Source organism: Lissotriton helveticus, chromosome 10 (assembly GCF_964261635.1).
Source record: "Lissotriton helveticus chromosome 10, aLisHel1.1, whole genome shotgun sequence".
Classification (NCBI taxonomy): domain Eukaryota; kingdom Metazoa; phylum Chordata; class Amphibia; order Caudata; family Salamandridae; genus Lissotriton; species Lissotriton helveticus.
In genome coordinates, this window is record NC_136071.1 from 829,145,604 (window position 1) to 829,166,666 (window position 21,063).

Genomic DNA, 21,063 nt, shown 5'->3' on the forward strand with positions numbered 1-21,063 from the left:
AATTATAAAGTTAAATTGATCTGTAAAGATAGAACTTGTGAATGTTAACAATCGAACAAAGGTCTCTGCTTCCAGGATTTGCAAAGGCTTTGAACAACACTTTTCTCCCAATACTGGCAATAGTAAGTGTGAAAGGACACATAATGCAAAGACTCAATTGCTGAAAGTAAAAGTAAATTGTAAGTCCATTTGTAGAAAATTGCACAGATAGACACGATGAATCTAGAGAATGTAGTAGTAGGAAGGCTAAGGTCATATACATGCAGCTAGAAATTCGGCCAATTCATATATACAGGTTGCATTAGAGCAGTAAAAATAAAAAAATCTTGAAAATTGGGCAGATAGATAAAAATATATCTTAACTTAATAAAGTTTTGATAGATTGCCTGAAATTGGGTGTGATATCTGTCTTTATTTGCAATCCCTCAATTTTGCCAGAAGGAAAAACTGCAAAATAGAGACGCAGGCAATTTTTTCCATGCACAAAATTAAGGTATCATAAATGTAGGCCACTCAGAGTGAGGGTGCAATTCTTTTAAGTTGAAGATGTTAATCTTTCCATTTTTATTCCCACTGACTTCCTCAGCCCAGGCATCCATAACTGGATTCCTTTAACCCCTTCCGTGCTCCCGTCGGCCGAGCACTCCCTCGTCAGTGCTGCGAATGGCCAACGGCCGACGCAGCCCCGCCCACTTATTAGAATGCCCGCACCGCGGCGGAATTGCCGCCGCGGTTAAGGCGTTAAACTGGCGTGACTCTGAAGTTTCTGCATGCCCAACTCACATAGTGCATGGCACCAAAGGAAAGCAGCGTTTCATGGGGGCTGATAACAATGACATCACAGTGCTCACATCACATTTGAATTTAAAGGCAGGGAGAAACGTCATACTTTGCAAATATGAATGGACAGAAAGTGGATGCTAAATGCTCTACAATAAGCATATAATTGAGGTCACAATTTAAATATTGCACTGAATACAGATACTCATAATGTCTTTGCAATTTGGAAAAATTAACAAACATCTCAAAGAACCATAATCAGAATTTTTTTGTCATTTACACAATCTTTCTTAAAGTACACATTATCCTAAACCTCACTGAAGATACAAAGTACCAAGAAAAAAGAATGCCCAGGAGAGCTCTTTCATTGAAAATATGCAGTCCAAAAATAGCACAGAACCTAAATAATTCCCAAGCAGGACAGTTTCATGTCAAAATGCTACCCACGTTGATAGGGCCATACGATGCTCAAGCTCACTGCGTCGTAAAAAGGGGTGTTTTTTTCAGCCAAACATCACTAACTTGCAAATGGTTTCACACATTCCCGTGAAAACTGCAAACCAAGACTTTCAAAACAACATAATTTGTAAATACGCTCGTGGACAAATGGTTTTTTGAATGCAGATGAAATTTTTTTAATAGGTAAAATATGTTGCATTTTTATACCATGTGTTAAATATATTTTCTTTGGTTTTTGTGGGTATTAGGCAGTTTGATTACTTGTTTTTCAAAATATATTTTTCAGGTGTCGATAGAGATGATATGGCTTTTTCATTGAATATTTTTGCCTTTTTTTGGGCGATTCTTTTTATTCAATTTTTTTAAACTTATTTTATGGACTTCTATTTTAGGATGTGGAGTCCGGATTACTGGTCAAGGACTTCTGCAATAGAATTGTAAATATTTTTTTTATTCTTTGTTGAAATGCTTTGTGCGATGTTTCAATGTTTTTAAGTATTGAGTAAAAAATGTAGTATTTTGTGGTGTATTTTTTTTTTAAACTCTTTTTATTGAACAGTCACTTGGCACATCAAATGTAATTTGTTACAGACACAGAAGTGTATGACAGGCAATGAACTGCATGGATAATTACATAATGGGATGTCATTCCCTGTGAAACATCCCACCTCCTGTTGCCCCCTTCTACCTCCGTGGATTAGATCCTTCATGGGTTTCGTACCCGGATGTCACTATGTCTATATTCGTCCCAGAGGGCTGAGGTCTTTTCGTTCCTAGTCCCCACCCTTGGTGGGGCCACTGCTTTCCATGCCTGAGCAATGTTTCTCTTTGTTACTGTCGAAGCCAAAATAAGCCAAATGCTAAGTGTTTTGTGACACTTCTCCTCCCCCATTACGCCAATGATATGCCACCTTGCTTCTAGTGTGACCTGGACACCTGTGGCTGCCATAAATCTGGTCACTCCCTCCCAATAATACTGGATAATTGGGCAATCCCAAATGATATGAAAGAAGAACCCAACCTCCCTGCCCCCGGGCGCAATGATCAAAGTCACAACGGCCCCACCTGTTATTGGAACATTCTAGAGGCATATGACCTGTGGAGGATACTGGTCTGAACCAAGTGGAAACACGAACAAATGGCAATCTCCCTAGGGCATTGCAGTGCCTCCACTCGATCATCATCCTCTAGAAGCCATACATCTGTATCCCAAGCTTCCATCAGGGAGCTCAGCGGGTCCAGTAGATTGTTAATACGTTTTCAGTAAGTGTAAGAGATGGCTTTTTCTTCCATCGGGCCAAGAAGAAGTCGATCTTCGAAGGGAGAGTACTCTGGTATCTGTTCCCTGTCTGGCAGGTGGCAGGGCAGAGCATGCCGCAATTGTAAATACTGGACTCGCTTAGTGTCCGCCATCTGGTATTATTATGCGTTTATTTATTATCCGTTTATATATAGCGCAAACTTTACCCGAACGTGTCAGAGCATCTGCTTAAAGGTCATCAAAGGAGATAATTGCCCCATCTCGCCAGATGTCCCCCAGGTGTTCAATACCTATTTGACTTGAGGGGCCGAAGTGCTGTAGGCGTCCCACCTCTTGTAGTCCGTTGCAGGCCCAGCGAGGGGTTTGGGCTGTCAGATTGTTTTCCCTTCCCAACCAGTTTGTCGCCTCCCGCCATTCTTGAACTACTGCTTGCGTAGGAGTTGGGAGCTCTTTCTCACAGCATTTGTGTTGTATTTTTAATAAGGTTTTATATATTGAGTATTTGTTTAACGTTTAATTTTGTGAATGTTTTATTTAGTGTCTTATGCTATTTATGTTACTTGTTGAAATTCAAATTTTATTTTTGCAATCATATTGGGTTGAATATTTTAGTTTCAATGTTTTTGATTTCTGAAAGCTGAAAAATATATGGTTATATTTTTTAAGACTATATTTTAGATTAAGTGTTTTGGTGGTAGTTTCTTATTTCTTAGTGTAGTATATTGATTTTGATGTGGGTTATAGTAGTGTGTTTGCTATGAATTCATGCTAGTGTAGTCCTTGATTGTTATTAAAAAGGAGTACTCTCCTAGCTACCCTTTCGTTCATGTGTTGTGTTTGTGGAATTAGCTTACTATGTTATAGTGAACAAAATGAATGCGTTATTATTTCAAATCAATCTGTGCTTGTATTAAGCAGATTGCATTCAATTTATGATGTACTATTATGAAAGGTTTAAGCAAAACCTATACAATGCAGTACTTTACCTACATTCCTACCAGTCATGTTTGGTTTGATATTCTGTGTTCTATTTGTGTCAGGGATTGTGTTATACTGAGCTTTTATCAACTTTTCTCTTTTTTAGTATGTCTATAAATTAAGAAGAGTTTTGGGTGGCTCCTTCCAAGAGTTCTTTGGAAGGCATTGTGTCATCCTTCTACAGCATTGTTGGTTTTAACTTTTTGTGAAAGAATACTGTTGCACAAGTTCCACCGTAGAATTTCAACCTTGCATTGGTGTCTGTGCCCTGAGCAGTGCAGGCTCCCATTCTCAGTATCTCTGAAATAGTCCAGTAGTGGGGATGATTTTTGTTCATTTGTTTTGGTAAAAGGTTGACTATGAGTAAATCAAAGGTTTTGGTCACTTCTGTAGTTGGCACATACACAAGTGTTATTTGTTTATTATTTTAAATGTGAGTTATTCATTTGTTGAGTAGTCTATGCAAAGTGTTGACCTTTGGAGGTACCCCCAGAGTCTGTTGAAGTGATAAGCGCATCCTTATATAGATTGATGTGTATAGAAGTCTGTAACTATTTCTTTACAGTAATACTTGTTTTTTTTGTTTAAACATTGTTAGCAGTCTTGGTAAACGTAACAAATAGTTTTCTTACCTGTCGGTATAGTTTTGCTGCTTGAAGATCTTTCTGGATTCACTATGCTGTGCATTATTCCGCGGTCTTGTGGTTGGGTCCGGAATCGTAGTCTTTTCTTTGTTTTTTTGTTTTTTTTTTCGTAGCCCAGGTGGGCGTCGGCGTCACCCCTCTGTGGGTGTATTTCCGGTGACGTCGGCATGCTTCCTGCGGAAGCTCCCACTCTTGGGCGCCATCTTCGGATTCTTTTTTCCGTGTTTGTTCTGTTTCCGAAGTTATGGCAATGTTCCATTAAGTCTTTGTTACTTTTAACCTTTAAGGTGTTTAGTTTTAGTATTTGTCTCTGTTTTTACCACCCTTTCTCTCTCCAGCCTCATCTTTCTGGCGGAGGTGGGTGGGTTCACTAGTGAATCCAGAAAGATCTTCAAGCTGCAAAACTATACCGACAGGTAAGAAAACTATTTGTTTTGCAGCGTGAATCTTTCTGGATTCACTATGCTGTGCATAGATTTTGTAGCGGTTTCTCATTTCTGTGGCGGCTGGGTGGAAGATGAGCGTTGGTTATTGAATATGTGTTGAAGCACCTTTTGTCCGACTCGTGCTTCCCTGTTCATCTTTATATCCACGCAGTAGTGCTTCATGAACGTGTGCACCGAAGCCCATGTTGCCGCCACGCATATGTCTTCTATGGGTGTGTTAGCCAGGAAGGCTATTGTAGCACCCTTTTTCCTAGTGGAGTGGGCACGTGTCCCCTCTGCTAGTTCTTGTCCTGCTCGCTCGTGGCAGAGCTGTATTGTTTGTGCGATCCATCGCGCAATGGTCTCTTTAGTTACTGCTTTTCTAATGAAACTGTTGGCGAATGACACAAAGAACTGTTTTGATTTCCTGTGTCCCTTCGTTTTCTCAATGTAGTGCATGACTGCCCTTCTGGCGTCCAGGGTGTGCAGAGCTCGCTCTGCGCTAGTGGCTGGTTTTTGGAAAAAACTCGGTATCTGTATAGACTGGTTCATGTGGAACTTGGACACCACCTTTGGCATGAAGTGTGGGTCTGTTCTCATCACAACCCTATCATTGTGTATTTGTATGTAGGGTTCTTGTAGCGTTAGTGCCTGAAGTTCGCTTACTCTGCGTAAGGACGTTATTGCAACCAGGAAAGCTGTTTTCATTGTTAGCATCTCCAGGGTGGCTTTGTGAAGTGGTTCAAAAGGCTCTTTCATGAGTTCCGTTAGGACTATGTTCAAGTTCCATGCAGGTGGTGGCACCCGTTTTGGTGGTGCGATCCTCTTCGCTCCTTCCAGGAATCTTTTCACCACTTGTGATGTGAAGAAACTCTTGCACGTTTCTCCTCTTGTGTAAGCGACTATCGCTGCCAAGTGAACTCTTAGCGAGGATGAACTAAGGTTCCTCTCCAGCAGGTGCGTGAGGTACCTTAGCACTGTGGAGTCCTTCTTCATTTTATTGTGAAGCTTTTCTCTTCTGCACCACATTGTTAATCTTTTCCACTTCGCAACATAGCACAACCGAGTGCTGGGTTTTCGTGCCTCCCAAAGAACCCTCAGGGTGCTTTCTGGTAGTTTTAAATGTGCAAATTCTATGTACTCAGGAGCCATGCCACCAGGCTCAGGCTCTCTGGTTCTGGGTGCAGCACTTTTTCTGCATGGAGAGTAGGTCTTTTCTTTTGCCGAATCTGTGGGGTGCACACTGTGTCATCTCCATGATATGCGAGTACCATGTGTGTCTGGCCCACTGCGGTGCGACCAGTATCAGGGTCATGTTGCTCGTTCTGCATTTGCTGAGCACTCTGTGCATCAGCGGTATCGGGGGAAAAGCGTAAGCAAATGTCCCGGACCAATCTATCCATAGGGCATTCCCCAGGGATCCCTCCTCGGGCTGTCTGGATGCGAAGTTTTGGCATTTTGTATTCTGGCGTGTGGCAAAAAGGTCCACTGATGGTGTTGCCCATCTGTTGAACAGCCACCTTCTCTCTTGCGCATTGAGCTCCCACTCGTGGGATGCCGATGTCTGTCTGCTGAGCCAATCTGCTTGTACGTTGTCCTTCCCTGGTAGGTGTATGGCTAGCAGGTCTATCTTGAGTGGGATGGCCCATCTCCATATCTCCTGTGCTAGCTTTGAAAGCATGGCTGACTGTGTCCCACCCTGCTTGTTGATGTAGAACATTGCTGTGGTGTTGTCTGTTTGTATCAATACCTTGTGTTTGTACAGCCTCGCTTGGAAAGCTTTCAATGCAAGGAAGATTGTCTTCAATTCCAGGTAATTGATGTGCTTGGTCGCATCTACTGGCGTCCACAGTCCTCTCACTTTGAGTTCCTCCATGTGAGCGCCCCATCCCTTCAGGGATGCGTCTGTGGTGATGGTCACTGTTGGTGTTGGGGGCGTTAGAGGCTTTCCCCATGTTATGTTCTCCATGTTCAACCATGTCATTTCCTTCTGCACTGAGTGCGTTACAACCACTAGATCTTCCCAACGACCTGTAGCTTGTGACCATTGCTCCTGTAGCCATTCTTGAATGGGTCTCATGTGGAGCCGTACATTTGGTACTAGGTGGATGCATGATGCCATCATGCCCATGATCTTGCTCGCAGTCCTCACAAACCGAGCTTGCCCCTTCTGGTAGAGCAGAGTTTCTTTCACTAGCGCTCTCGCCCTCTTCTCGCTGGGGACCACCTTGCCCTGTAAGGTGTTGATCTGCCCTCCCAGGAAAATCTTCACTTGTTCCGGTTCCATTGAGGATTTCTTCCAATGGATGGAGAACCCCAGGTTTATGAGCGTGGTCGTCACTGTTTGTGCGTGCCGCTTGCATCTCTGGTATGAGGTTGCTTTTACTAGCCAGTCGTCCAGGTAAGGATATACGTGTATTCCTTTCCTTCGTAGGTGTGCTGCGACCGCTGCGAGGCACTTTGTGAAGACCCTTGGTGCTGATTTTAGCCCGAAGGCTAGTGTTATGAACTGGTAGTGGTTTTCTCCGATGGTGAATCTGAGCATATGCTTGTGCTTTCTGTTCATTGGGATGTGTAGGTAGGCATCCTTGAGGTCTATTGTGACCATGAAGTCCCCGATTTGCAATTGCGGGAGCACCTCTTGCAGGGAAGTCATTTTGAACTTTTGCGTTCTTATGAATCTGTTCAGGAACCTTAGGTCCAGAATGGGTCTCATAGTTTCGTCTATTTTTGGTACCAGGAAGTACGTTGAGTATACCCCTTTGTTCCTTTCCCTGAAGGGTACTGGTTCTATGGCCTGCTTCTGCAGGAGCTCCTTTGCTTCTTCCTGAAGACGCTCTAGTTGTTTGTTTGCTAGTGGTCTTCTTTTTGGTTTTCTGCTTGTTGGCCTCCCCTCCAACTCTATGCAGTATCCGAATTGGATGATGTTGAGAATCCATTTGTCTGATGTGATTTCTCTCCATTTTTGGAGGTAAAATCTTAATCTTCCTCCCACTGGTGTTATGTGGTCGTAAGTGATTAGTTTGTGTAACGCTTGATTCCTCTGTACGTGCTGCACCCTGGGATCTTTTCTGTGGGTGGGCACACAGAGTTTTTTGAAGTCACTTAGAGGCGGGCTGCTGACCCTCTCTTTTATTCTGTCCACGTCCATTTCCTCTCCCTCGAAAGGACTGGCCTCTTGTCTGGTACTGCCAGGGCTGCTTATGCTGACCATGCTGAACTTGTGTGTCTGCCTGGTGCGTTTGTTGGAAAGCCTGGTGTGATGTACCTGGCTGGTTTCCACCTCTCCCGCCGGGTCTTCATGACGGGGTGCCCCTTTTGCCACCTCTGAACTGCAATGCTCCCATGGACCTTGCCGTTTCGTTATCCTTTTTCAGTTGGCTGAGCTTCTCATCAACTGGTGCTCCAAACAAGGTTTCGCCGTTGAATGGTGTGTTCAGGATGCTGTGCTGCACCTCAGGCTTGAAAACTGAAATCCTGAGCCAGGCGTGTCTCCTCTCAGTGATGCCCATCATCATGAGCCTGCTGGAGGTGTCTGCTCCATCCAGGGCAGTCTTGAGGCAAGAATTTGCCGCGTTCTTCCCTTCCTCCACCAATTTCTCGGCCTTTTGCCTGGAATCTTGGGGCAGGTCTTTCACCAACTGACCGAGCTCCTCCATGATCTGGTACATGTGCCTGTTGATCAGGGCGTTGGAATTCGCCATGCGCCAGTGGGTTGCAGCATTCCGTTCAATCCTTCTGCCCACCAGGTCCATCCTCTTGCTTTCCTTATCTGGAGGTGGCCCAGCTGTTGCTGTGATGAGACCGTGCCCTGAATGTAGGGTGGGTCTTTTGACGAATGTTTGTATTTTTTCTCCGTCCTGGGGGTGACCGCCTTGCATGTTGCGGGCTCCTTGAATGCTTCCCTTCCCTGAGCCAAGACGCTGTCGAGCATGGGAAGGTACTGGCTCTTCGTTTGGGTGGGGAGCAGTGTCTCTAGAAGGAAGTCTGCCTTCTGCTGCTCTTCGTCGAGCTTTAGCCTGAATGCCGCTGCGGCAGTCTTTATCACCGAGTTGTAGGCCCCGATGTCGTCCGGCGGCGAGGGCCTCGAGGGATATGTGTCGATGGCCTCCTCTGGGCTTAAGGTGTCGACATCCAGATAATCCACATCTTGTGTTTCAGAGGGAGCAGACCCGGGTTCCTCCTCGACCACTTCTACAACCTGTGCTTTGGTTTTGTGGGGGATTGTGTAGACCTTCATCTTGGCGTCGAATTCCTTCTTCCACTGCAAGATGCTTTGTGGAGTAGTGTGGCTCACTGGTTAGAGGCAGCAGACCCAAGAGCAGAAGTTGGCCCGGGACCAGGGTTCGATTCCCGACGCGGCAGGGTCGTGGACCTTGGTCAGCGGACTCGATAATTCTCGCTTCGGTGCTTACTCTAATCAGGGATCACACTCGGCAACTCTGGGCATCAGCTTGCCTAATCTCCACAACGGCCCCACCAATTCCGGGGATGCCTGGCTCCACCTTGGGGACTCCCAGCAGGGACCATCCCACAGGGAAAGCCAGGACGGGTTCCCCAGAGTTATACAGCGCCGGGACGCCCCGTTGCTGGGGCAGCTGTGCGCTTTACAAATATACTACATTTACATTTACATTTTCCAATTCGGCCTCGAGGCGCCTTTTCTTTTTCTCCATCTCGGCCGCGTGTTCCGTGTCGGATGGCTCGGCCGCTCTTTTCGGCGGTTGGTTCGGCGCCGAGCTGATCCTCGGTGTCGAAGGCTTCGTCGCCGAACTGGATTTCGTGTCTCTGGTCGGTGTCGACCCCGAAGGTGCCTTAGGGTCCTTCTCCCTCGACGTCGAACGATCCTTTTCGGGAACGTTTTTCGACGACTTTCGCTGTTCAACAGCCCTCGGCGCCGGGGACTCCTTCTCAGAGGATCCGCTGGGCCTGGATACAGCAGCGGGCGCCGAAGTTTTCGGCGCCGGCGCTTTCGAGGCCCTCGTTCTTTTGAGACTCAGAGTCTCTCGGGTGTTTAGGGGCCGTAGAGTCTCCTACCTTATCAGAAGTCTTGGTATTATCGGTCACTACGACCGTGTAGCCGTCGTCTTCGGCGGCGGCGTTGTCCTCTTTCTCGGAAGATATCCCCAGTTCGTGAAGGGATGGAGTCGGGGCTTTGCCTTGCAGGGTGGCGTGTGCTACCCTCTGCCTCGCTCTCACACAAAGGGTCTTCGGGGTGAAGACGGAGCAGGCGTTGCAGTCCTCGCTCCCGTGGTCGACCGGTAGGCAAAGGTTGCAAACCGGGTGCTCGTCCTTCTGCGCGTACTTGTGGTGGCAGTTACGGCAGAACTTGAAGGGCGTGTTGTCCATCTTGAGCGCTCGGGGGGCCCCCTGGTCGTGCGTTCGTCGACGGGCGTGGAAGTTCTCGAAGTTTTCTCCTTCTCCTTCGTCGGCCCTTGGTTGATGAAGTCACTTGAAGTCTTGAAGTCTTCTGAGTTGTTTTCCGTCCAATTTCTGTATTCGTCGTCTACTTTCCCCAAAAATGTCTGGAGCCCAAACGGGTACGATCCAGACCCGACCGCGGAAAAAAGAATCTGAAGATGGCGCCCAAGAGTGGGAGCTTCCGCAGGAAGCATGCCGACGTCACCGGAAATACACCCACAGAGGGATGACGCCGACGCCCACCTGGGCTACGAAAAAAAACAAAGAAAAGACTACGATTCCGGACCCAACCACAACACCGCGGAATAATGCACAGCATAGTGAATCCAGACAGATTCACGCTGCATAACTGTTTTTAGGGAGTAGTGTGTAAATCAGGTAATGTTAGTATCGTGATATTTCCATGAATCATCCAAAATGTGACCTGGGTCAGGAAGATGTTAGCAGCTGCAAAAATATTATAATGATTTTTTTTCATTATTTTGGTTGCGATATATGTAGAAATCATTGTTAGTTAGGGGTATTTAACCCCTTGCACGCTGATGACGAGCTGGGCTCGTCATGAGGTAGCCTCCTGCTACGCTGATGACGAGCCCAGCTCGTCACGTAACATGCGGTTTCGCAAAACTCAGCGTACGAGCGGAATTCCGCCCGCACGCATGCGGTTAAAGTGGTCAGGGATTTTTGTCTCTTGGAATGTTCGTGCCCTTGTTGTTTGTCGGGCTGGTCTTTGAGGGCTTATTAGTTTTGTGTGCTAAGCTATTGCAGATAATTGTCCTGTAACTTCCTTGTAAATTTGGGGTAGTATATCTGTTAATACGGTTAATGTGGTGGAAGTTGAAGTCATACAGGCTTCCCTAAAACCTTGTATAAAGCTTCTAACTTGCACAAATTGGGAGGATTGCTGTGTTCCCTTACATCCTGTACAATATAATTTACCGTGGCAGGTCTACCATAACAGCCATTGGAGTGATATGTTGTGCATTTCCAAAGCATTTTTTCATTAGTGTTACTTTCCTTGCTACAGGTGTAGCCCATGTAATTTAAAATAGGTTTTCCTTTCTGTGATGTTACAGTTTCAGCAATTTTGAAATATGTGGATTACAATAATATTGAAAAATACATTGTAATTATATTCATACTAGTTATTTACATTTGAGAAAATATACATTTCATCATTTCAGTTGATCTTCTGTTTTTTTCATGTTTTTCGTTGCAGATTTTCTGAACTGTTTCTTTTCCTAATGCTTGATGTTGATTTTCATTGTGAAGAGAAAAAATATTTTGTTTCAATCATTTTACTACAATAATATAAGTTATGTATATTTAATACTAAATCATTTTCACATTTTTAAACAAATGGAATTCCAAGTTGTAAACTATTTTTCTAAATTGTAATTGGTATACTTACATTTTCTTTGTGCCTTTTCTTTTGGTCTGATTTTCTGATCTTGTTCAGGAGTTTTTTTCCTAATAGCTGGTATTTCTTCCTTAGTATTTTGGCCTGTACTGTGGCCATGTAAATTAAATGACATTAGATAAGATGTTTGTTATAAAAATGGTTGTATATGCGGTTTTACCTTGCTCTTTAAAACAAATAATTTGTATAAACCTTTGTGATATGGAGATGCTTTATTTTTGACTTTGGTGCAGCTGCTCACAATGACTTTGTACTTGAACAGAACCCTGGGTTGGTGAATTCCAGCCCAGCAGATTGGTTTATTTTGCTGTTCCCCATTTATTCTCTTTTTTATGAGGATTTGTTTTATTTGTTAACTGTTTATATTTTAAATTCCATTAAGTAAATATTTAGTTACAACCTTTTTTATCTAAGTAAGAGGCTAAGTCATATTTTTATGTGTCTTTAGATATATATGTTTTTTCAATTTATATTGTCGAATATCACATCTTAGTTACATCTGTTTCTTTAGTAAGCAATAGTTTGTTCGATATTTTTGGTAAAGTTGTATGTGTTATTGTTGCATTGTGTTGTCAATGTTTTTCATATGTTTATGTCTGATATTGTTTGTTTTACTCTGTTTATCATCAATACTTTCTTGATATTCTTGCATTTTATCTATACTACTATTATAAAGTAAGAACTTTGAACCTTTGAGGCGGGTAAACTCGGGAACCACAGCGCCAATCCACACACCCGATACATCATTGTAATCGTCAGGGTGTGCAGATGGACATAGGCTATATAAACGATACAAATATGCGTTATTTAAAAAATGTACATTAAAAAAAGTAGTCCCTTCGAAGTAGCGCTGGCCGCGACCTGCGTGCTGACGTCAGGAGCGCGGGGAGGAGCGGCGTACATGGCGCGGGGGAGGAGCAGTGAGGAGCAGTGGACCGGCGGTGAGGAGCGGCGGACAGGCGGGAGGAGCGGTGAGGAGCGGCGGAGCGGTGAACTGAGGAGCGCGGGGGAGGAGCGGCGGCTGAGGTAAGGCTCCGGGGGAACCACGGACAATGTCGGGGCAGGCGGGGGTCGGGGCAGGCGGGGGACGGGGCAGGCGGGGGCCCGGGCTGCTTGACATTGTCGGGGCGAGCGGGGGCCCGGGCTGCTGGACAATGTCGGGGCGGGCGGGGGTCACGTCATGTATAGAGCCAAACAGCAGCAATGTCACATCGCTCCAAAAGAAAAGTACACTGTGCTCAATACCAAGAGCCCCAAACAACAAAGGGCACTAATGATCGCGGCGGGGGCCCGGGCTGCTGGACAATGTCGGGGCGGGCGGGGGTCGGGGAAGCCTGATTGCTCCCGGACAAGGTCGGGACCGGCTGCTAGTAGAGTGATAAAAGAACATCAATATTATGGTTTATAATAATTTTATAACAATATTTTGGTATCACCATATTTTTGTGGTTGATATGTCTTACAATCACACAGAAAACATCTTAAAGGGTGAAGATGAACCTGGAATTTTAACTGGGTAATTTCCTTAACTTTGTAGGGAAACTATAAACTTTTGAAAACTTTTCTAGTGTCAAAAATAATAACACACCTGTAGTCATAATATCAAGCCCATTGCCAGTGTTATATTTATCAAACCAACATATTTACCAAGCTCACTGTCAGCATTGTATTATGAAAAATGCTTATACCCACATAAAATGGTAATGCTTGTATTTATTTGTATTTACTGTACTGGATGATGCTGCCAGGTAGTAGAGAAACAAACCCTTTCTTTGTTCAGTTGGTGTCAAGTAGCACGTTCCTGCTGCTGTATAATAGTTTGAACCTGCTTTTAGTGAAAAGAGCCCACTGTTCTCCCTGCCAAACCCACAAGTAAAAACACTAGTGTGGTTGCTTTGAGTGCTGAGGGAAGTCAATTAGGATGTGTACACCACATAGTGATTTTGGCTCACTACAGTATAATGAGTCTATTCTTTTTTGGTGTGGTGCTAACCTGACATTTGCCTGACATCCAAAGGAATACCAAGTCAACAAGCAGCAGATGAGTGGGAATGTGAGGCGCTGTCAGAAGAGGGGCTATATAAACAAAAGTGGCTGAGAGTTCACACCAGTAGTGGTTAAGCACAGTGAGGTTAATTACAGTAGTCGTAAGCAAAGATGAAATGTGGCACGAGATGTACAGTCCTCAGCCAACTTATACTACTGACCTATGCACAGCCCTTTACTCTCCTCGTCATCTCTCTCTCTCTTCGTGGTGATGGAGGTCTTCACTGTCTGTTCCTAGGGTGGAACATATCTTGCTTCTAGTTATTCATTCCCACCCTTATCCTTCAAATGTAAACATTTCAAAAGAACATAGATCTCTACAGTTTAAGATGTCTCTGTAATTTTGACAGAGGCATCACATCTTACTTTGTGAGTAAGGACACTTGTCTCTTTGTTTCTGAAAATGGCAGGCACCTTTTCCATGCCTCTTTGATGTTCATAGGCCTGGAGAAATGATTTACACCTCAGCACTCTTGAAATCTAGAAAGCCATTGGGTATGCACGGTGCTTGAAACTATTTTCTACTGAGAAGAGTCAGCCCTCTCGCATTAAAAGTACTGTATCTTTTCTGAAAAGGGCTGGTACTCTCCTTTTCAGTTTAAAATAATGAAAGTACTCTGTGAAAGACAGTATCTGCTCATTTAAAGCCCTGCATATGCGGATATCACGGGAGAGAGTAGCCAGCAACAAAGCATGATGATGCTTCAGGCCCCAGAGCATCTGCACCAAACAGAGAAAGGAGTATCAACCACAGGAATTAAACTCGCAAGGGAGAGTTTGTGCACAACTACATACATAACAAGAGATGCACACAGTTTGAGCTAGTACCGCACTCGGACATACCGAGTAGTTGAGAGTAGCGATACGACATGTAGGTAAAGTGTCAGAAATGCAGGAGTCTGTAAAAGCAGGAAAGATCAAATCAAAGCTCATTAGAGCTAGAGGTGGTGCCACATCCAGTAAGTTCTGAGGCCCCATTAAAGCCATCAACTTTTAGGAAGTGGTCATGAAAACAGATGTGTGAAAAAGGGACGGAAATAACAGATGGGGTATTGCAGGAGTTCCTTATTTCCACTTTCTATACAAACTGAATAGTAGCAAGGCAATGTTCCTCAATGAAAAGGCAATGGAGTTGATGACCATGCGCACTACAAGAGGAGGAGTCACTGTAACTTGTGACTCGAAAGACTTCTTTGAAGGAAAACAACTTGCAAACTTCCGAGCCAACACTAGATGGCGAACTTATGCTAAGCATGTCTATCTACAGCCACACATGCCATCACACATAACAGATACAATATTGGCAGCATCATTGCAAGCTTACCTGTACATGCAAAACAGCTACAGCACAGGTAGTTGCAGTGTAATATTCACTTGCAAATCTCAACAGGTACAGCATGGACAGCAGGCGCCAAGCTTATCTTGTACTTCCACACAGAAAGACATAGTACAAGCAGCAGCAGTGCACAAAGAAATCAAATAGGGGCAGCAACAGTGCAAGCTTCCCCGGAACTTTAAATAGGCACAACAAGGGAAGATGAATTACAAGCTTCCCTTAAGTACACAAAACAGATCAAATCCTTACAAACTTCATAAAGGATTCAGTCTCGCTCACACGGACACAGCATTGGCTGCAGAATGACAACTTCCATCACACACACACACACACACACACACACACACACACACACATAGCAAATCTGGTGCAGGTAGTGGTACAAGAAGACAGCTTTTTTATCAGTTCATCTCATAACATTAACCTACCCCCAGTGCAGCATTTGCTGCAGTGCAATCTATCATCATACCATTGCAAACGTCCGAGCCATTTATGATGAAAGTGAGTCATCATAGATTTTTCACTTTCTGGGGCAGCCTGCCTAAGTGGAAGTCTTAAAGTTGACATTGCATGCTCTGCCTGGTGCCACAGTTGCAGGCTGACCAATTTCTGGAGCTGTGCAATCCTTCATATAGGGACCAGGCAACTCTCTGGATAATCAAAGCTTCCCCCAATGAGTTAAACCAACATCTAACACAACAATAAACTTGGATTTTAAGCTGTGTCTAGTGTACGAGGAGTCCGACCACAAAGGCTCTTGTTTTGTGGGGACAAGTATTGCTTTCTGTCAAAACAGGATGACAAGAATGTGGTTTTACCACATCTGATTTTCATGGTGTCATAATCCTGTTTTCTTTTTTTTATGTGGACCAAACCTCCAGGTTCCTCCAGGTTATACCTGGAGGCCTTTGTCTTTGGTGAAAAATACCTGGAATTATGGGTCCACGTGCAAAATCAGGTGCAGTAGCACTGATTTCAACATGTTATGCCCCATTCCATACGGGCCTATGAGAGGGATCCAAATGCGCCCACAATAATAAAAGGACAAAGTATTGGCCAAAATAGCAGGTGGTTACCATCATCTTCGGAGATGTTTCAGTGGCGAAAGTTGTAGTTTTGGTGTAATAGATCGCTGTCCAAGTTGGAGGAGCCCTACTTCCACCCCACCCCCCCCCCTCACCCATATAGACACATGCAGGTGATGTTAATGTCAAGTTGGAAGTTCGAAAGACAGTCCCACATTTCTGCCCTGAGGATGGTACTTGATCAACACTCCTCTGATGAGTCAGGTGGCCGCACGAGGACTGACTGGGCATGGCCTTGGCCATATTGAGAGAGCGCCATTTACAGTGAAGTATGTAGGGGTGCACCATATGTACAAGTAGGCCGCACCCATATATATATAAAGGACTTTAATCATGTTGTAGTGCAATGAAGAATAGAGAACTAGTTGGATTGCAAGTATACCTTTGCTGCTTAAACAGCGACGCTGTTGAAATGAAACCTTTTACTGATGCAATGTGTGTTTAAATAAGTATAAACGAGCCTTTAGAGTTGCTTTATCTGAAATGTAACGGTCTTCATATATATTAGATGATTCGCTTAAAGTAGAAAATGCATTTGCAGTATAAGGTTGGAGGCCTTGTGAACCAAGAAGAAGTGTTAATATAAAGCGCTGGGCCTATAAGTCAAGCAGAGGCCTAGTTCAGTGAATGGGTACAGGCTTGTTGGAAAATGTCTTGCTTAACATTTAACTGTAGAAATGATTTATAAAAGAGCCTTTTAGAAAATGTTGCAACTGTTATAGACTGTGAGTTATTTGCGTGTATTCCTTTGCAGGCGCCTCATCGAGCAGATAGTAGAGTAGAAGGGCCCATTGTGTAAGAATGTTAGGATACTAGACTCAGACATGGAGGAGTAGACCAGGAATTCAAGAAGGCAACTTGAAAGGATGAAGAGCCTGGGACCCAAGGACGTTAGAACGGACAAGGATGGACCAGTGCCATGTGGAAATTTACAGAACCCAACACCTTCTGGATGGGCGTACCTGAAGGCGTTCCATTCACATTGTGGGGTTTGGTATTAGGGACAGTGCCCCGAGGGTGGAGGCAGAGCAGATGGCTGAGGAGCTAGAGAGAGCGGTCGCTTGGGAAAAGGGCTTAGCAGCGGTGATGGAGTCTCTAGTCTAAGGGAGAAGGTGGCGAACTTCTTTGGAAGTCTCCACGGCTGACACCTTTTGGTTAGGTTGGGCTATTGTTGAGTAGGGATGTCATCTAGCATAGAGTAGGGACAGACTAATCTGAATCTATGTCTTTTATCCTGATGAGTACCAGAACTCAAGTTATAGCTATCCTGTTTAGTTTAATGATCCTGGAGTTGATTCTCGTTCTTTTCATTAGCCGGTTGAGACTTTTCCGTAGGATTATGTTTGTATTAGTACCTGTTTATCTTCTGAACCTCTTGTTGAGGTGCCTGTATCTCCAGCTATTTTTGGTTATGTAATAAACCTTTTAAATTCAGTCTTTAGTAAGTGGTTCTTTGGGGAAAGCAATTGGATATTGGGATAATTAAATTGTTTCGTTGTGACTAGGTTGCCTAATACACTCTATGACAGGTAAAAAGGTCCAGTCGACCTGTGACGGGATTCTAGAAAATGGTAAGCAGACTCTAGAGGTGAAATCCCGTCTTTTCATATTCATGCTGAGGTTAATTCAGCATCACAAGGTTCCGACCACCGTCGAGCCAGTTGTGGCATGGTAATGAGGGGGTGGCATGGACACTTGTGATGGGGGGGGGGGGTCGTCAATAAGAGAGACAGACAGCAAGGACCCAGAGCTCCGAGTTATGTAGGATCTGTGAGTGCCACCCTGAGTATGGCAGTCTCTTTCATGAACCCTCTGAGGCTGTTCCTGGTGGTGTGCGTGTGTGCTGAACAAACTCAAAAGCTACAAAACGCCTCTTAAAGAGCCAGCACTCTTTTCACCATAAACACAACATACCCAGAGAACTGCGCCAGGAACAGAGCAAGCTTGCACCAAGTTCAGGTGCTGTCTCAATACCCATTTCACCGAAGATGTGATTTTTAGCCTAATCTCAAAACTTGCTTTATGGCGACGGCATCAAAAACTGCTGTGTAGGCATGATAGGCTCCTGGTGGATAGCATTTTATTTTCACTATTTTCGAGAGCACGATCAACACCTGGATGGAGAAAACGTCTACATTGATTAAAACAATCCAAACATACCTTTCAGGTTTGCAACGGCTTCCCCGATCTGCCGTAGACTGAAGGCGCCATCCTCAACATCTTTAAGCGTAACGCCTTTGTTAACAGAGGAAGAGTCCTTTTTAAGATCGTCAACAAAGCCTTCCAAGTCACTAAGATAGAAATAAAAGAAAGCAGACAAACGGTTTGTGCATGCTCATGTGTCAGTGTAAACAATTCTGCACCTCCCCACTTCAGCATGATCTTAGATCATCTCCAAAAATGCCCCTTTGTTTCCCAGCTATGTTCACGCTATATAAATACACATACACCGTAGGAGACTTAAAAACACACTGAATACCATAATATTATATTTATCAGTTGAAGTTTGTTGAACACAAATTCCGATGTCCCCACCTAAAGAACTTATACACTAGAAACGTTCATAAAAATCCTGCAGCCTTCACCAGTTTCTTCATGTAACTTAAGTAATTCAAGTCGAATACTACATTTTGATTGCACGTTGCTGTGCACTGCCTCATTTCCCTGTGCCCCTTCATTGTTTCATGTACTTTCCTAAAAGTTATGGACAACTTGGCGGCTGTAGTGAGCAGCATGTGCCTCTGTGTCTGGCAAATGAAATCTATTCAAGGCAAGCTTTATTTAAAATAAAATATAAAACTTAAGTCAAGTAGTAACCATACAGAATGCCATTAGTAACTCCTGTCCTTCGTCTAATCAATATCAAAATGTATTTTTCCTGAGTTTGGAAGTTTATTTTTATGAATACACAACATAAGTGCTCTCGTAGGCAAATCAATGTTCGCTCATTTGCTTAAGAAATGCGCAGATGGATAGGAACAGTCTACCCAAGAGAACAATTAAATACATAAGTAAAGCTACTGTGGATACCAAAATAGTTGTTTTATTATCCTTTGAAATGTTTCAAAAGGGACAAGACAATTCAAAATTATTACCACACGTCGCCTAACATATTTCTGCTATAAAGTCAGAAACACACTTGCTGAAAAAAACGTAAGCCCCTTATTTATCATGGATTTGCGTCGCCGTTGCGGGGCGCAAGGGTGAAGCAAAACCTAGAATGATATTTACCAAGCCACACAAGGCCCCTAGGCGTGGCCCGCATGGCTCAGTACATGTGGAGCAGCGCAGGACAGCGGAAGTCACTGCCTTGCGCTACTCTGCACCAGGAAGCCGTTACATGGGTGGAGCAGGGGTGTTCCCGTGAGCGCACCCACCCATGGATTCTGAAGCATTCCCAGATTTATCATTAGTGGTACTGGGAATGCGTCCAAATGCTACAACTCCCCAGGGGAGGGGTACTGAGGAGAAATAACTATGTATCTTAATTTTTTCCTCTTTCTGTGCGTGTTGCATTCTGCAGCACACACAGAAAGAGGAAAATGTCTCTGAGGATTGTTTTTCTGCAGGAAGGTGACGCTTCTTCCACAAAAACAAAACTGCCAACGATGCTGTTGGTACCTGCCAAAAATGCAGGTACCCTAGCACAGTGGTGCAAGGGGGCCTGTGTTGGTGCTAGGCAGCACGTCATGTGCCAGCGCAGGCAGAGAGTAGGATTGCACTGTATTATATAATGTTAAATACGGCACATTCCTGTCTTATCCATTTCATGCAGCACAGTACAGCAAGGTGGCTTGCTGCGTTTTGAAAATGTGATAAATATGCCCCCAGTTTTCTGTTATATATCTAAATGGTACTCTGTAGTTTAACTTTAATAAAATGTATAAGCATGCTATATATTTCAGCATTTTAACAAGCACAGGTATTTTCTAGATGTAAGAAGCTAAGAATTGTCCCCATAAACAAGCATTGGCCTAGTCAATAGGGCTTAAAAAACGTATTGCAAGCAAACACCACAAAAATAAAAAGTAAGGAAAAGAGATGTCAATTAAATATGACGACCTTATGATAATAAAAACATATTAACCATTTTATATAATTTTAATAGAACAGTACAGGTGCTTCCTAGTACTCTGATGTAGAAACCTTTTCCAGTTTTAATGCACATCACAGGAAAATATGAGTCTTAGTGGTGCAAAAAAAAAGGTTAATATTGCATTACTGTAACCTGAAGATTTAGTTGAAACGCAAAAAGATTTTAAAAAAGAGTAAAGAGGGGGAGGAGCTTGGCGGGCATCCGAGATGGCCGCTTGAGCACAGCGCTCTCCGGACCCTCGCCGCTCCCGGCATTTTATCCTGACTGAATCCTGATTTCCTGCAAGAATTCATGTGGAGGACGTTTGGCTGATGACCCTGGCACTTTTCAGAAATCGATTTGGACATTGGATTCCTGAGATATGGTGATCTGAACTTTTGGGCTCCGCCCTTGAGGTGCGCCCGGGACGGGGTGCGGTTCTGTGGCCGTCCTGGAATCGAACAACAGCGGCAGGAGAACTAGCCTTGTGGGTACCCCTCCTAAGTTTCGGTTTCGATTCTGTTTCGACTTGGGCCGCGAGTGTGCGTGTCGCGCAGGGGCCGATACTTGGAGGCAGATCGGCTGTTGGGCCTTCCTGTGGACTATTTGTTGGTTTGGCGACCTCTACCCGAGTGGTGCCCCCTTTTTGGAACCTTTGGTCCTGCGATTTGGGTGTTGGGCCCGTTGACCCTGGTGGCTCGCCTTGTGACGCATCTTCAAAATGGCGGGCAGAGGGGACAGGGAGACGCGCAAGACGAAAACACCTCTGCGCGGAGCTCCGGTTCAATCAAATGTTATGGACCGCTATACCCATTCTAAGGGGTCCCCCGGAGCTGCCCTGCCTGGTCCTATTCCAGCGTCCGATCGAGTTTTGGAGGAGTCGGCGGAGCCCTCCCTGCAGGACATCATGGGCGCCATTTCGGGCGTGAGGGAATCCATCGGCCTACAGTACGAGGCCTTGGCCCATAAACTTGACACTGTGGCTATTGAAGTGAATCTGATTCGTGCTGATCTCGGCAAGACGAATGAAAGGGTACAATCATTGGATATTAAATCATCCAGCCTCACGAACGACGTATCGGAGCTCCAGACGGAGGTCGGGAATCTCCGTCGGGTGAACGACTTCATGACCC

General features: G+C 44.6%; 1 protein-coding gene across 10 annotated transcripts in view; it reads right to left on the reverse strand.

The window, feature by feature from the left end:
* KIAA1217 (KIAA1217 ortholog) overlaps nucleotides 1–21,063 on the reverse strand; it is a 1,321,668-nt gene that overhangs the window by 63,788 nt on the left and 1,236,817 nt on the right. For all 10 annotated transcript variants that reach the window (XM_078663443.1, XM_078663442.1, XM_078663445.1 and 7 more), the window contains one exon: nucleotides 18,016–18,146. In XM_078663443.1, coding sequence (XP_078519569.1) covers nucleotides 18,016–18,146 — 131 coding nt within the window. The remainder of the gene's footprint in view (nucleotides 1–18,015; nucleotides 18,147–21,063) is intronic.